Source organism: Boleophthalmus pectinirostris, unplaced genomic scaffold, assembly GCF_026225935.1.
Source record: "Boleophthalmus pectinirostris isolate CB_2022bp ecotype Guang Dong unplaced genomic scaffold, ASM2622593v1 HiC_scaffold_7, whole genome shotgun sequence".
Taxonomy (NCBI): domain Eukaryota; kingdom Metazoa; phylum Chordata; class Actinopteri; order Gobiiformes; family Gobiidae; genus Boleophthalmus; species Boleophthalmus pectinirostris.
The window spans coordinates 156,981-174,216 of NW_026571473.1; the positions used below are offsets into that span (position 1 = coordinate 156,981).

The window sequence follows — 17,236 nt, forward strand, 5'->3', positions numbered from 1 at the left end:
AGGCTTCAGGTGCCAAACCCGCACAAGAGTGCCTTAAAGAGTGTCCCAAACCCTGTGGACCATACGCCATGGTTGAATTTTCCAGGTAGCACTCCTTTGGTAACACAGACCCGCTCCCACACCACACCACCAAATAGAAGCTCCAGAGAGCACTGAAGTCTTTGAAAATGAAGATTTGTCACCAAAATTTTGGATTCATTAGGATTTTTTCTAGAAAACAATATGCTCTATTTCATCCCTACTGACCTCCAGAGATGGTGTTTCAAGCACTGGATGATCATCCTTGCTCATCAGCAGGTTGAGAATTTAATAACAACAAAGACACCTTTGACCTTCGGTGGCTCAGGTGAATCTATATAATCACGTGACACCGGAAGCTCAGTCCCTTTTCACCTTCTTGCATGCAGGTTGCATGGTGGACATGTTGCAATAACTTTTTGCTATTCCCACTGTTTTGTTATCGCTGCTTGTCGCCTGTAGCCTCCTGGGGCTGCACAAGCAGTGGATAGGCCTACTGGTGTCCGTTGTGGAGGTAGGCTGGTGTTATTTACTTTAGTTTCGCCCTAGGTACACGCTAGGTAGATATACATAGCCACTTTCGGCTTGTGTTTAGTTTTCCGTTTAACTTTGATTAATTGTTTCTTCGGCTTCGCCGTGTTCAGCCAGTTTTCCGTCACTTTGATTTGTAACCATATATTGGCGCGGCTACTACTTTATTGATTTGCTTTGTGATATTCTTCGCGATTATTATTAGTATCATTGATCGGCGTGGGTCTTTAGTGGCGTTCCCTGCTTGGCCAGACCCCGTTGCAGAGCACCCAGTTTAAAGTGGCGTTGATTGCTGGTCATATGAGTGGTGTTCCCTGCTCGACCTGATCCTATTACGGAGCACTCAGTTTAGGATACGGCGTTGTTGGCGGGTCTCTAGTGCTGTTCCCTGCTCAACCTGATCAAGCCTCATCTTCACAGGTACACGCTCTGGTTTATTGCTGAGTCGCTAGTGCGGTTTTCTGCTCGACACAACTCTAGCGTATAGACTTCCAGACTTTATATTGGGCTGCGTTACGCCGCCACAATGCTCGAGTCCTATGTTGTCAGTCCTGTAATGCTCCACTACCTGTGTCCCACCTGCCTAGGGGAGGAACATCTGCAGGAGGCCCTCACTGAGGATGCATGTTCTAACTGCAGTATTTTGCTCTGGTGTGTGCGTTTAGCCTGTTTGGCTGCATTTCAGGAGCCCTCTTCCTAGATGTCTGCGGGATGCATTCCATGTAAGGAGCCCAAGAAGGGGGTTCTGGGGAAGCTGTCTGCTAAGGTGGATATATTGACAACTGAACTGGCCCAAATGCGAGCCTTAATTCAGGACCTTCCAAGTGGATGCCAGCAGTGTGGTGGCTCCCCAACAACAGCAGGGTGTGGCCTCTGTATGTGATGATGCCATGTCTGTGGCGGTCTCTGACACCCATTTTCAACTGCGTTGTGATGACATGAGTTCTAAAGTCTTAGACTCAGGGTCTCTATGCGCTACCTGTTCTCAGGCTGGAAGCGATGAGTCTGTCACTGCAGCGCTATGCACAGCTCTTGGCCATTAAAAACTGGATGTGCCGTTGGCTGAAACGGCTTCTTTTAGTGCCTTCTTTCGCGGGCAGTCTACTGCTTCTTACTTTGCAGTTACTCCCTTGGCAGAATATGTAAAGGAACTTCATGTTTCAGGCATTTTCGAAGCCTACTTCAGATGGTTGGGCATTGACAGCGATGCAGGATCCACACAAGTTTGGTCTGGGACACATGCAGGCAGTCGAGCCTGCCATCGCCTCACTTATTGTTCCCCCTGAAGAGACACTGCAGACAAATGCCTAGTGTTACAGATGATCCGCTCTGTAAAGCAGATGATATGGGAGCCCCCATGGGTCGAATTGGGAATTCTCTGTCCCATCTACTGCTTGGCCTCTCTGCTTCATTGAAGGCTGTTCCAGTGGGCCAGCCTACGCAAGGACTGCTCGATGTATCCCTGGAAGCTTTCGCCCTCATGTCCCGAGAACTTGGGCATCTGCTGTAAGTTCAAGCCCGGCGTCAGGTCTGGTTGGCACAATCCCCTCTCTCAGAGGCCAGTTGGCAGACATTGCAGAGTGTTCCAGTTCTCCCTGGAGAGCTGTTTGGCTCAGCTGCCCTGGAAGCCTCGGAATGTATGCCCCAGGCTAGTCGCACAAGACAGCAGTTGGCAGGGCTTCATAAATGAGCCCCTAATTGGACAACCTCAATCGCCCCTCCTCCTCCTTTGGAGGTATCCAATGCAGTCTCACTCTGTTGCTGTACCTCGTAGCTCAGATACTGAGGCTGCTCCACGGGCCCAGACCTGAGAGTCTCACCCTCGTCGGTGTCTCTAGCCCAGGTGCTGCCCCCCCCCAAGCCCTCCAAGGGCCAGGGGTCAACCAGGTGAAGCTGTGGTACGGGTGGTGGTACATTTAGTCCTGGAACAACTCGGGTCACCCACAGCCCGGATACTTGGGTTGTGGCCACTTTGTCCCAGGGATATCAACTACAGTTCTGCCACTGGCCACCTGTTCCTGGTCAAGTCAAGATCACAATTATCCAGGACGCATTTACATTGTGCCTTGGCTCAGGAAATACGTGCCTTGCTGAACAAAGATGCGATAGTTCCTCTGGACCCCTTCTGGATCCAGGGGGCTTTTATTCTCGTTATTTCCTGATACCAAAGAAGACGACTCAAGGGTCTGAACATGTTTAAAATGTCCTCCCATTCAAGATGTTGAGTGTCAGGCAGGTCCTTTAAGCAATCCTTCCCAGGGATTGGTTCACTTACATAGACCTGACGGATGTCTATTTTCATGTCCCTATTGCTCCTCAACATTAGAAGTTTCTTCGCTTTGCTTTTCGAGGGGAGCACTTCCAATTCAGGATCCTTCCATTTAGCCTATCTCTATCCCCTCGTGTGTTCACGAGGTGTGTTTCCGCTGCCCTGTCCCCCCTGCAGGTCCAGGGCTTAAGGATTCTACCCTATCCAGACAACTGGCTCATCTGTGCCCCCCCACTCGCAGGTCAAGGTCGTTCAGGATACACAAACAGCGCTCAGGCACGTGAGCAGATTGGGTCTATGAGTGAATGTGGCAAAGAGTTTGTTGTACCATTGCAGGTGACCACCTTTCTCAGGATGGTTCTCGATTCATGGACAATGACTGTATGTCCCTCACCCAAGCAGATAAGGGACATTCTGGACATGCTCCCGGAATTTCAGTGCAGGAGGTTCCTCCCTTACGTGAAGTTGCTCAGCCTCCAAACTGACTGGTCTCCCATTCAAGTACTACCCAGGCCCAGCCTGCTTAGCTTCTGAGATCTGACGGGATCAGGCTTTTACAAGCAGGTATGGCCACAGTGTCGTGTGAAAGAGCCCAGGTCCAGAAATACTGTTAATTAATGCTTTAAAATTAGCTTTTGAAATCCTCGCGTTGCCCTGGTCAGCCTGTACAGAAGGTGAATACAAGTCTGTTCAACTGTTAGGGCCTGGCTTGACTGCACGCACATTTCGCTCTATGCGAGCGTAAAAACTGCAACTTTTGGACGTTTAACTTTTAGAATGCATGGAAAGTGAATGAGGACGGCTTCACTGCAGGTGCTAGACGCACGTATGGAGCAGCACGTATGGAGCAACGCGTTCTGCACGCGTAGATTTCAGAAAATAGGATCCATCCTAATTTTGACGCTCTACGCGTATCCCCATCAAAATACACAGAGCATGAATCTTTGGTTGTATTTGTGCCTTTACCGTCAGGACAACGTGCTCCTGGGGCAGATCTGTGTCATGTAAAAGAGCCCAGGTCCAGAAAGACTGTTAATAAGAGCTTTAAAATTTAAATCGTGGCTTTTGCCGTGGTCAGCCTGTACAGAAGGTAAATACAAGTGTGTTCAGCTGTTAGTTTAACTGTAGACTTGATACAAGCGGCTAAACGCGCCCAGTCAAGTTTGATCGTCTTTCTCATTGAGAAACAGAGCCAGAGCTGCGCGTGTACTTCCTGCTGCAAGCTGCCGGTAGAACCGCCACGGCTGTGGTTTCGCGAGGTTACACGAGTTATTGGTCTCGTCTCGGACTCGACCACGTTTGGACTCGGTCTTGAAGGCGCTTGGACTCGGTCTTGTCTCGGACTCGAGGTCTGACTTTAGACAGGTGCGATCATATTTCATTACGGCCACTGCTATCGGCAATAAACTTGTATGGGTGTGCGGGGGCGTGCGGGGTGTCTCGCTGCAGCCTGTGCGTTTGTGTGGTGCGCCCCCAGCGCGCGTGCCTTGTCCGCAACAGCGTGTACCCTCTCGTACCAGAATGTATCACAGGGCAGGTTAAACTTTTTAACATTCTACCTGCCCATCTGCCTCACGTCATCTGCTCCTTCTTTTCGCGCTCTCGCTCCTCCCTGCATATAGCACAAACGGGCTCCCTCTTCAATGCCCACAGATTAGAAAAATAATACTAAAACAAATCCAAATTTATGTTACATTGTTGGCACAAAGCAGCACTACTGCTGCTACATGTGGTTGAAGGTTGCCTAATAAAAGTGCTAAAAATGTATCTATGTTTGTCACGACATGCGTTTGGTAAATGTGGTAAATCCCACTGCAAAACCAGTAAGTGAATGTAACTCCAGTTAGAAACTTGACAAAACGGGTTTAAAAATCCTACCCACTGTATTCACTTTGAAGCAGTTTTGTGTAAAATACCAATGGAAGTTTTCTTAAAGAAAGGGTTCTCAAACTGTGGGTGAGAGTCTAAAAAAGGGCAGTGTTCAGTGCAGTACAGTTTGCTTGTCTTACTTTAATCTTAAATTAACATTTATCAGATAAAATGGAGATAGATTTCTAAAAAAAATGTGCCAAAATAACTGTAAAATACAAATAAATGCCAAAAATGACAAAGATGGTCATGATTTGGTCTCGATGGGCCGTGGTCTTGGTCTCGACCCTCAGAGGTCTTGGTCTTGTCCTGGTCTCAGGACCCTGAGGTCTCGGACAGGTCTTGGCCTCAATTAATGCAGTCTTGACTAGAACTCTAGCACAGGCATATAAAACCTTTTTTTTTCATATGAATACCAACATAACATGACCACAATGACTAAATGGTTTGAGAGAGTGGGGCAGAATCTCAAATATATAAAACAAGTTTAAATCATTTCACACTACACTCCACAGTGTAAATATGGAGGGAAAAAAAGAAGCATAAATGAAAAAGTGTGTCCAAATTTGTATGTATACGAGATGAAAACGATTCTCTCTTGTATCCACTCAGAGATCTAAGAGTGCCTCAACGTGTCTCAGGTTGTCAGACCCATATGGGCAGGTGACAACTAGAACTAATGTGATTATAGATAAATATGACAGAACATCTATAGTCCTGGTTGCTGTCATCTGGGACCAATGCTGGGACCAATGAGCAAGTTAATCTGAAACTGTGATACATATTGCATTTTGCAGTGTAACATTTTGTAATGCAGTATTGCCCCACATATGTAATGGAGTTACACTACTTTGCATTACTTCTGATTTACTTTCTGTATGTTTAAAGTACATTTTGGCTTCATGAGCTTCACAAATATATAGCCTTATAAGTTCTTCCCTTGGACCTTCGCCCACAGGTTAAGAAACCGACTTTCACTTGCACATTTCACATTCCAAATATGTTAGTGCCAGTACACCATAGAACTGGACTTGCACGAGCCTATAGTCTGTGCAGATAGTGTTGGGTATCGAAACTCTGTTTCGAGTAGGCATCAACCGAAAAGGCCCGGTAAGTACTGGTAAGTACTAAAAAACTGGTATTAAAAAAAACAAAAGTTCGCTCGGTGCCCACTTTCGGTCCCTTTCATTAAATGCCCGCGTCAATGAGCCAACACACACTTTAATTTCACTTCAATGTATCAGTAGTGCAGGTGTTCACGCGTCAGTACTGCGCTCTGCTTAAATGTACTGCACAAACAGCGCTCATGTTTAACATGTTGAGCATGTCTTACATATGTCCAAACTAAGTGCAGTGTGTCTCTTACCGGTAAAACAGAAGAGCTGAAGAAACAAGGTGCAGCGTGAAACTTGTATCCACCCGAAAACACCCAGTCTCCAGTGCGGGGCGTTTATAGTGTCTCAAAGCCAAAGTGCGTAATAATAAATCCACATCCAGTCACAGCCTGCAGTGTCCGAAAAACTCCGCAAAAACCTTGCTCCTCATTGGTAAATATATCCAGCGTGGAGCGCGTGTGCGTAAAGATGTATCCAAACGAATCTGCCTAAAGTTCTCCATAATTCTCCGTCCTCCTCCGCGTAGTAAAAGCGTAAAGTTATTAATCAAAATAAGAGCACATGCTCCATGCGCTGCCTTTTATATAAAGTGCCGAAAACGAGAAACAAAAGCGAAACTTAAGCGCAGGTCAGTCTTCGTGACAATCAGCTGTGCGTTTATTTGCGTGCGCATTTGGAGTTATACCTGAACCGTGTATAGTAGCCTACTCCGTTTTTAAAAAAATGAATTAACATATATATAAAGTTATTCAATGACTGAAAAGTATTTTCTTAATAATATTGGCCATTAATCTGCATAAAAACATAAATTGTAACTATACCCTTTGCGCACTTATGAAGAAAACTACTACATATCTCGGTCCTCTACTGTGGACTTAGTTTGGACTGCTTAAATTTAGGTCCTTGTTCGCGCTTCTCGTCGCTGCGTAATGGGTTAAGAAAACACGGGATTAACGCGCGTGGCACTGGAGCGACGCACTGGAGGCGCACAGGTAGGACTGTTCTCTATGAATGGATCTCAGCACGATGTGGGAGTGTGCACGTACAGGGCTCCATGAGGACTGAAGTAGAGAAGCGGGTTTAATGTCACGCGGCGTGGTCCTCCGGTGACACACGCCCCGCTCACAGAGCGCACGGATCGCTTGGAGACGCCCCGGTACCGCCCCAGTGAATGTTATTCCCAAAAGCACGGGCTATAATAATAACCTATGCATTTGAACTAATTACTGAGATTAGTGAGTAGGCTTGATAAATATATGGCAAATGTTTGGAGTTGGGTTTAGCCCTGAGTTCGCTTTTCATTCCGACGCGTCATGAAGTTTCCTAGATATGTGAGATGTGACGGTAGAATGAGAGACAGAAAAAAGAGGTGGAGTGGCACAGTTCGCAGTAAGGAACATTTCTGATTGACTGGGCAAAGATTGTGGAGCAGGAGGCAGTGTAATACTACGGCCGTTTTATTTAAGATGCCTACAGTCAGTGGGAAAGACAAAACATTGACTGTGATGCGCACAGCAGCGCGCATGAAGTGAGCACTTGTCACCGCGGCCGTATTTCGTGGCAGTTCAAAAGGTTGGACTTATCTGTTTCTTTCAGGGAAAAGAAAAAAATGCGTTATGAACAGACAACCCGTCACTTTGTTTATCAACCAAATAAATAGTTATTATTATTGGGGGACTGTGTCGCTTTATTTTCACTTGCCCGCTCGGGCAACTAGGCAGAGGAGAGTACTTTACAAAAGTTTTAGTTGCCCCGGGCCAGCGGACAACCGTTAATGTCGAGCCCAGATGTGGTAGTGAGGTCCGACAACACCAGCGTAGTTTTTTCACTTTAATCCACGAGGGGGGCACCCGGTCAGAGAGCTTGCTGAGGATGGCGCAACTTCCCCTAACTTGGGCTGCGCCGTGTTTTGCTAGTCTGAGAGTTGTGCACATTTTGGGGGTTCAGAACACGTTAGTGGACTTCCTGTCTCGACAAGGGCCGTTGCCAGGAGAATGGAGGCTTCACCCAGAGGTGGTGAACCACATTTGGGAGGTGAACATGGATCTACCGTATTTTCCGCGCTATTAGGCTCTCTGGATGATAAGACGCACTGTCATTAAATGATCTATTTTCAAACTTTTTTCACAAATAAACCGCACCAGACTTTAAACGAAACACAACAGTTATATGGATCAGTCGGACTTTGGCGCGTTCATGGTGCGGGTGGTGCGGTTTGGTGGTTTACTGAAGTCGTGCTGGGACACCCGAGTGGATTCGTGTATAGGATTCGTGTATAGGGCCCTCTGGCTTGCGGGGCGAGCAGTCGTTTTTTGATGGGGTTAGAGGCTTAAGAGCACGTCTAACAGCCCAGAAAAAAACTGTATTTGACTCCCAGAAGCCGGCACACTTCCCCCTTTGATTTTCATTAGCGGATTGCGCCAGCTCTCTGCACTGGCTGCACTGACTCACAACTGACCCAGAACCCTTCTTTATGTGTTTCCGCCATTTCCTCAGATTTTTCAGACACTGCTCCGGGTCATTCTTCTGGTGGCTGCATTCTGGCCAGCGAGGCCCTGGTTTCCTCTGCTGCTCAGGCTTTGCAGCAGCCCTGCATGACGTCTTCCCTCCAGGAGGGATCTCCTGTCGCGACTGGGGGGTCAGATTCTGCATCCCAACCCCAGTCGCCTGAAACTCTGAGTGTGATCCCTACAAGGCCCGGCTTAGCCTTCTCGGAATATGCCGGAGAAATAGGGGACACAATGACCAATTGTGGTATTCTTACAAGTGGAGGCTCTTTGACACATGGTGTCGCGACAGGGGGCAGGACCCGAATCAATGCCCTGTTTCCATGGTTCTTACCTTTCTGCAGGGGTTGCTGAATCAGGGATCTTTGCCAGCTACCTTAAAGGTATATGTTCCTGCCACTAACTGCTGGCATCCACGGTGGAATGGCTCTAATGTTGGTTGTAACCGGGATATTTTGGTGTTTCCGAATCCTGTTGCTGCTGGCATCCTGATGTTTCTGGGGTTTCCCTTTGGCCTAATGCAACTTTTGTTCCAGGTGCCCTTGTCTACACAGCACACTCTGCCACTACAGCTTTCCCGTTTTCAGGCGGGAACACCTACTGAATTGCTGTGTTCCGTACATGTGCTCGAGACATATGTTCACTTCATAGCTTCTGTGCAGAGGTCTGATAGCTTGTTTGTCTGTTTTGCTGGCTCGCACAGAGGTTAAGCCCTTTCAAAACAGTGCCTCGCGCACTGGATCGTAGGGTTATAACAAAAGCATATGCTTTACAGGGGCAGTTGTTGCCATCTGAGGTCTGGTATCACACCACAAGGGACTCTTGTCTTGATTTCTCTGGAAACACTCCTCTACATCACAGTGAGGTACAGTTTCTCCTTAAGTTGATGATTCCTTGTGATCTTGCTGGTATTTGTCATTGCCATTGCTTGAAGACTCTGGCAGTCAGTAGGGATGTGTTTGGCCAGAACGGTTGTTCATGTGAAACAATAGTTACGAATGTAACTGCAGTTCTATGAATCCTGGATGATCGCCAGAGTGCCCGGTCCCTCGGAATCCTCGTGCTTTCGCGAGAAGGTTTGAGGGAGTGAGCTTCCGGTGTCACGTGATTATATAGATTCACCTGAGTCACTGGAGGTCAAAGGTCACATTGTTTGTTATTAAATTCTCGACCTGCGCATGCACAAGGATGATCATCGAGTGCTTGAAGCACCGCCTCTGGTGGTCATCCAGGATTCATAGAACCACAGTTACAGTCGTAACTATTGTTTCACATGAACAACCGTTCTGGCCAAACACATGGACAATATTTTTCCACGTACTGTGAAATTGCACTCATTAGTGCTGCGTGCTTACAACTATAATGCGGTTAATATCTCTGAAAAGTTGATTTTGCATAACAGGTCTGCTTTTATAGGAGATTATAATAAGAGCTTGATAAAATGTATTTATTATTTTATTTTGATTTATGATAAAATTTTTAGATTTTACTGAATAGAGAATGAAATGTTGACCACATATTTTATCTGCAGATGTATTATATCCTTCACCACAAATTATACTTTTTGTGAAGCTCAAATCAAATTTTTTTAGGCTAGAAAATAGTTTTATGGTCTTCTACTTCATTTTGCCTCCAGTCACATTTATTGGAGAGTTTTTTGTTTTTTTTTACATTTTGTGGGTCTATTGGTAGTTTTCAGATTCTAGAATGTGATGATACTACTACCAGATGAGGAGCAAGAGAAAATTTTTCCTATTGATTACATTGTACTTTTCCATGAAATAAAAGAAAAGGCAAAATCACAAATGTTAAACCTGATTATTTCTACCACACCTCCACTTCCATGAGAAACATGGATTAATGACAGGCCTGATAACTTTACCCTAAAGGGATATGAAATGCTTAAACATAATAGAAATCATAAAAATGATTTTAATGATGATTTTAAAAAAGTGTCTATATACTTTTTTTTTAAAGACTTCTGCCGTGTTAAAGTATATGAGTATAAAGCATTATGTTTTGAAAGATACAGAGCTCTGGAATGAATAAATTATGCATTCATTTATATTTTGTCTCTTAAATATACAATAAGTTGTAAGTGAAATTGTAAATGCTTTCTGTCTTGGAATTCTGTCATTGTTTTATAGGGTTAGGCATTATAAGTACTTTATACTTCACCCTAAACTAAACCCTTTCGGTCATGATCCACAGAGTTGTAGTCTAGGTTTTATTTTGTTTTGTAATTATGCAAAATGGCAGAATAAACTACTACTACTACATCTCCACTTCAGACAGAGCAGAAAGGAAACCACAGAAGAACGCTTACATTTTATTCAGACAGCACCCCAGAGGTCGTGGGACAGGTGTCTGTGCTAATACCTGTGCATCTGTCTGCAGAGGGCAGCTTTCTGTGGCGTGTGCATATGAACCATGTACACACCAGCCCCAACAAATCTGTAACACCAACTCTGTTTGTGATGTTTACGGCGATGATGAGGTTTACAGCTCCCATTGGGCACCTCATCTTTCTAAAGTGATAGTCTGCGGACATTTTCTTGAATTAAATTGTTTTAGATGACAATTGCAATTTAAAATGTGTAAATAATAAGAATGATCCAGGGTTGTTGTACATTTGAACTATATAGCAGCCTCAAGCACAATATGTGATCTTTAATATTACTGGCTTACAGAAGGTTGTGATGTCATCTGAAACCGAGCAATTGGCATTACTAATATTATCCATATGAATATTTTCTGAGGTAACTAATATGCCCGGAGTTATTGGAGAGCACTGATTACCTTGCTGTGTGCTGTTGTGCCACTGATGAAAGTTGCGTCCGATGAGAATAAAGCTCCTTGAGGAGTTCAGGGAGGGCATGAGATTCTGCCCCACAGCCAGAGGAAGGAACAGCTCTCCAGAGGATGGGCAACTAAAACAGGAAATATATACCATTTTTGACATTTAACAGCATGGTTTTAGTGCTATCAGTAATTGGTTTTCACATTCTTGAATTTAATGTCATAATTTCATATGGGTATATATTTCAATCAATTATAAATCAATGCAAACTGTGAGCAAATTCTTCCATAGAATTCTGACTTTCTTTCCAGATCTGTACCTGATTCTCACTGAGCTCTTGAACAGTCTGAGGTCCAACATTGCAGCACCAAAAGAACCCAAACACAATGTCCCAGAGGGTTTTTTGATATAGGCATTCTCACCTGGTCTTCTGGAAGGCTTTGACCACTGTGTCGCTGGCCAGAGAGCTGACCAGACTGATGATCTCTGTGAGGAGTGAGGGCAGCAGGAAGTGAGAGGCCAGCTCTGCCATACACTGCTGGATGGATGGGCAGCCTGTGCACATAGACAGGCACCATTCATTATTATGTATGTACTGTATTTACTGACTAACTGACTGACTGACCAGCAAAATCCCACTGAGATTTTGACAATCTTTTCAAGTATTCAGATCCCAAAGGGGAACACCAGCTTTTCACCAGTGTAATTAATTTGTCTGTCCTTAAAGTTTATTTTTTCACTTGCCTGGAATCCTGAATACACATTTCTTTAATACTTTACAAAACATGTGAGTCTGGTCACCAGTGAATCTCGAATTTTGCAATGGCTGTGATTGACATGCATCTGGACATGCATGGAAGCACTAAACTTTGTAAATCTAAAGTGAGATAAATCTGATTTTATTTGTAAATGTTAAATGGCCACTGAGCTCCTTCATTTCACATGTGTCTGTCTGGCTGCATCTTAGTCAAGCTTGTACTGCAAACTAGAGCCCGACCGATATGGATTTTGTTGTGGCCGATATGAAACCGATATAATGGTACTTGGAGCTGCCGATAGCCGATATAATCACCGATATATTTAGTGATGTAAAAATTCACTGTAAATCTTGAATTGATTAAAAAACTTAGGTTTGGCTCTAGTGAATTCTAAATTGGGTTTATTTAGGCAACATTTATTGTTATTTTGACTCTTTACATCATATTTACATACAGTAGATTGGCCTAATGGCATTTTTGCATCACATTCTAGCTACTAGTGATGGAGATTCCAGTTTTGTTTTTGTTTTTTTTGGAGAACTGGCTCTTTTGGCTCGGCTCACTAAAGCAGCTGGCTCTTTCGGCTCCCAAGCGACTCTTGAGATTGTTTTGTTGCAAGCAGGACTAAACCAGAACTGAACCAGGACTGAGTGTCGGGACTCGGTTTCTATCTCTCTCCTGCACTCGAGCCCAAGATTAGTCCTGGTTTATTCATTTTATGCTGAACTGCAGCCAAATACGCACTTTTTTTTAATCCTATGCACACGCAGATTTCTGAAAGTTTCGTTTTCAGCCGCTGCTGCTGCTGCTGTCAAACTACGGGTCTACAGGCGGCATGAAGAGAAAAAGTGAGAAAAAGAGAAAACACGGCTCCCAATAAGAAGCAGGCTCCCGTTGTTCGCTGTAAGAGCCGCTTCGATCGCGACCGACCCATAACTCCCAGCTAGTAAACTATCTCTATTAGCCTTTAGCCGTAAATGCTGCGCACCGCGGTAATTAATTATATGCATAAATGTGGATCATTCACACGTCTATTCACAGCTCATTTACATATCAATGCAGGTCCAGTAACAAATATACGGCCAATGTAGTCACTTTACAACAGACCAATAGAAAACAGCCTGTTTATGTGTGGGAGCTACAGCAGCTAACCGCTAACAAAACTAAACTAGCTTCAAAGTCGATGTATTTCCAACACTCACCGCTCACACAGGCTCCTCCTCACATCACAAGTCTGCACTAATAAATGTCCTTTTAATCCAGACTCAAACCGATTGTCCGAAAAAGAATATAATCTCAATGTTGCGCACGGCTGCGGGTGTAAACAAACACACGCGAGTGAAGTGACGTCACTCTGGTGGTGTGTTCAGGGACAGTACGGACACAGACAAATTACACCGCAGATAAATACTGATACGGAGCCACATATTAGGACATTTATCTGTCTGTAAATTGGATTAATGAACATAATGTAGAGAGTCTAAGCTTTATAACGAGATATAACATGCCCACGTGAAATATCGGCCCATATCAGCAAGTATAACGGCCGATAGCCGATATGTCTCCAGGTGCCCATATTAGCCGATAATATCGGCCAGCCGATATATCGGTCGGGCTCTACTGCAAACCATAAGAAGGGTGCAAATAGTGTCCAGGAGAGATCGCAAGATTACTCAAACCTACTTGGATGGCATATAAAACCTCTTCAGGCATGTTTTTATGTTATAACATGGTAGAAAGCTTCTGGAAGTCAATTTTAAACTTCAATCTTTTCTAGAATCATAAACCTAAATAGGACCCAGGCAGAATTACTATATTTTCCGCACTATAGGGCGCACTTAAAAACTTTTAATTTCATCCAAAAATAACTGCGCGCCTTATAATCCAGAGCCATTTATATATGAATTTATTGGGGTGTCTTAGTACAACTTTAGTAAACTACAAAGCCACACCACTTGCAGCATTAAGGCTCCCGTAGTCAGGAGCATTGCGGAGTAATACATACTGTGATTCCTTTTAATATCAAAATGCACCTGTCAAGAAACACACTTACAATGTCCACTTTAAACTCAAGGCTGTTATAAAGTGAAAGTGCGAGCTGCGTGGGAGCAGTGGATGAGAGAAGGAGAACACACATTCACCAAGACAGAGAGACAGCGGCGAGCAACTTACGCCACGATCTGCCAACGGATCGTGGACGCCCGGGCTAAGGATCAGTATCAACTGTGGTCCGACCTTTCACCAAAATGGGAATCATCACTGAACTGCCAGGGAATAGTAACCACACTGACTCGGACAATGACAAGAGGGATGTGGGCGTGCTGGACGCCGGAATCGCTCAACTGTTTGATGAGTTATTGTGAATACGCTAACAATTTAGTGTCTCAGACAGTATTTTTTTATTTTACGCATTACAATTGAACAAATTTGAGAGTTATTGTGAACGCATTAAATAAAGTTTGACTGACTTATCTGTTGTGTTTTGTTTAATGCGCCTTATAATCTGGTGCGGTTTATATGTGAAAAAAGTTTGAAAATAGATCAGTCAATGACAGTGCGCCTTATAATCCAGAGCGCCATATAGTGCGCAAAATACGGTATGCAAGAATGAAATGCAGGAGACAAGCGTATGTCAGCGTAATCAAAAATTTCCGGTGGTAACTGCCCTTATGTAGAAACACATTAGAGGTTTGCTGGTGTGGCTCTACTAAGGGCTTGTCCAGCTAGTTATTGCATCACACTCCAAGTGATACAATGACATACTGTTACATACTGCATAGAGTGTAACATATTTTAACAAACCCAGTTGGGTCATAAACATTATCCAGGACTCGCAGGCATGCTGATACACAGGATGCAGTGCTCCTACATCTCCCTCCTCAAGCTGGGCCAGATGTCTCCTGCACACACAAGCAAAGAGCATTGTTGAAGAGGACCCAGACGGCAGACCTCCATTAAAAGGAGCACCCAACTGACAGTTTTACATAAAATACAAACCCAAACACATTTCCTAACCAGAAACAAGGCCTACAGAAATGAAATCTATTTATTAAATGTCACTGAAAAGAGCTTCATAATTTGAAATGAGCTTCACGAGGGGCTATTTTACAATATTTTCTGATAAGTTATAATGTTGTTTAAAAAAATACCCAGTGTTTTGTTTCATTCACACGTTTAAAGCACAAATCCTGCATATTTAGGTTGTGTTTCAAACTGAAAACACTCCCACCTTGTAATGTAATGGCAATACAGGAAGTGCTCCACTGCATTTTTAATTTCTTTACATCTTCAACAGAATTATTTGGAAAATTTCAGCCCTGGAATTGCCAATCTCTACTGAACAAAAGGTAAAATGAGCTACACTACACAAGGTGGAGCAGAGGATTTTAAGCTTTGGAGATAGACAGACTAATAACAATAAAAGGTTTCTCAAATATGTCTTAATAAAACAAAGTACAGTTCTAGGTGTGTTTTGGAAGAGGTTGCATTCTAACATGACTTAAAGCTCACAAGAGTCAAGTTTGCTTAATCCTGGACCTTTAATAGTCCATGAACAAGGTAAAACCTGATACAAAGTGTAATGAAGTCGTTTAGTAAGTAAAGTCGTGAAAAATGGTGAGGAACGTGTGGAAGGAGTTGCTTCCTGGTGGGGGTAGGGTCCTCTGGGTGGAGGTCTTCAGCCAGACTCTCTTGGCTTTGAAAGGTGGTGAGATGAGGTAGTGCGCTGTGTTTATGGGAGTACCTCTGTTGCTCCAGCTCCATCAGCCCGCCTCTCTCCTGACCCCACTGCTGTTTAACTGTCTCTGTCTTGTGTCTGCGCCTTGTGGCTCTGCCCTCCTCACCCCTCTCCTGGACGATGTCATCTGTGGTTTTTGGACTAACCAGGTCAGTGGAGTCGGGTTTACTCTGAAGCATTACAAGACATTAGTTACTCTGTGGTAGAGCTGTCAAAAGTATAGAAAGTCAGATAATAATCAATATTTAAAATAGTATTGAACCAAGATACTCATTTGAGCAGGTATCAATACTAAAAAAGTAACATTTAGAGGACAGAAATGAATGTTTCCTGAATGGCATTAGAATGATCTTGAGCTGTATCACAAGTTTAAGAGCACATAGGCCCTTGGGACACTATGGAATCTACATTAACGACTGATGGGATGAGATCTCGTGGCATGATTTTGCCACAATGTTATCTATTTGTCTTTACATTTGGCACAGGCTTGAAAAAGTTACGTGCCTCGCTCAAGCTTTGGAAAGTTGCGCATCTTTGAGCAGCTGTAGCTAAAAGACTCTTCATCCCACCCTACTCTATTCCTTAGTATTGAAATTTAATTAATAAGTAAGTATCGTGAGAACACTACTCTCTGACAAACAATATTTGCTGATATTTAGCCCTTTAAAAAACATAGTAAGACCCACAAATATATCTTAAGATAAAGTAAAGATCACAAACTTTTCACTTTTGTAAAACAATTACAACAATTATATACAGATATGGACAAAATTGTTGCTATCCCTCTGGCAATGAAAGATCAACAATTGTCACTGACATAACCTGAAACTGACCAAATTAATTAACATAGGTAATTGATTACATTGGCTCACAAGGAGGCCCCCCACCTCCATGTGAGCCCATGTAGATTTCTCCTACATATTTTGATGCTCATGTGAGGCCAGATGTAGTCACACTACACTGTAATCACAGGAACATCAAGCTGCTTGGAGATGGTCTTATTGTCTTTATCTTTAATCTGTTTGTCTATCATTTTCTTTCTAGTCTCCTGACACAGTTTTCTTCTCTTTCTCTGGTCCATGTTCAGTGTTGTGTCCATCATGTCTCCAAACAGCACAATGACACATGTCCCCCTTTAAACAGACAGACTGACTGAGGACAAGTTTGAAAACAGCTGTGATGCAGATTAGAGACACACCCAATTTAACGTGTCCATATTGTCCAATTATTTACAGTCTTTTCTAGAGGAACCATAATTTTTATCCAGGCCAGTTTCATTAGTTTTTTAATTTTTTTATTTTTCTGTTGAACAGCAATTAAAAAGCAGTATCTGATTTTTATTGGTTATTTTTCTGTAAGCTTTTTATTTATTATTGCTTTTGTCAGTTTCAAGTTCTTTCTGTGACCATTGTTGATTTTTCTTTAATTACCACAGGGGTACCAACAATTTTGTCCATGTCTGTATAATTATTTGTCAGTCAGTTCATATGAAATCAGTCGCCCTGCTTAAAGTAATAAAAACATCTACTATTACCTCCCTTCATTTCAAATGGAATTTTTTAAAAATGAGCTCTCATGGGTCATTTTTGGTGGAGTTTAGGTATTTTTCCACTTGCTAGAAAGGTTTAATTAC

The 17,236-nt window shown here is 43.5% G+C and overlaps 1 protein-coding gene across 7 annotated transcripts in view; it reads right to left on the minus strand.

The window, feature by feature from the left end:
* The window catches only part of szt2 (SZT2 subunit of KICSTOR complex), a 145,031-nt gene that overhangs the window by 22,300 nt on the left and 105,495 nt on the right, over positions 1 to 17,236 (minus strand). For all 7 annotated transcript variants that reach the window (XM_055164894.1, XM_055164892.1, XM_055164893.1 and 4 more), the window contains 4 exons: positions 15,610 to 15,773; positions 14,670 to 14,767; positions 11,532 to 11,664; positions 11,109 to 11,239 (listed from right to left, as the gene is read on the minus strand). In XM_055164894.1, the coding sequence (XP_055020869.1) occupies positions 11,109 to 11,239; positions 11,532 to 11,664; positions 14,670 to 14,767; positions 15,610 to 15,773 (526 nt within the window). The remainder of the gene's footprint in view (positions 1 to 11,108; positions 11,240 to 11,531; positions 11,665 to 14,669; positions 14,768 to 15,609; positions 15,774 to 17,236) is intronic.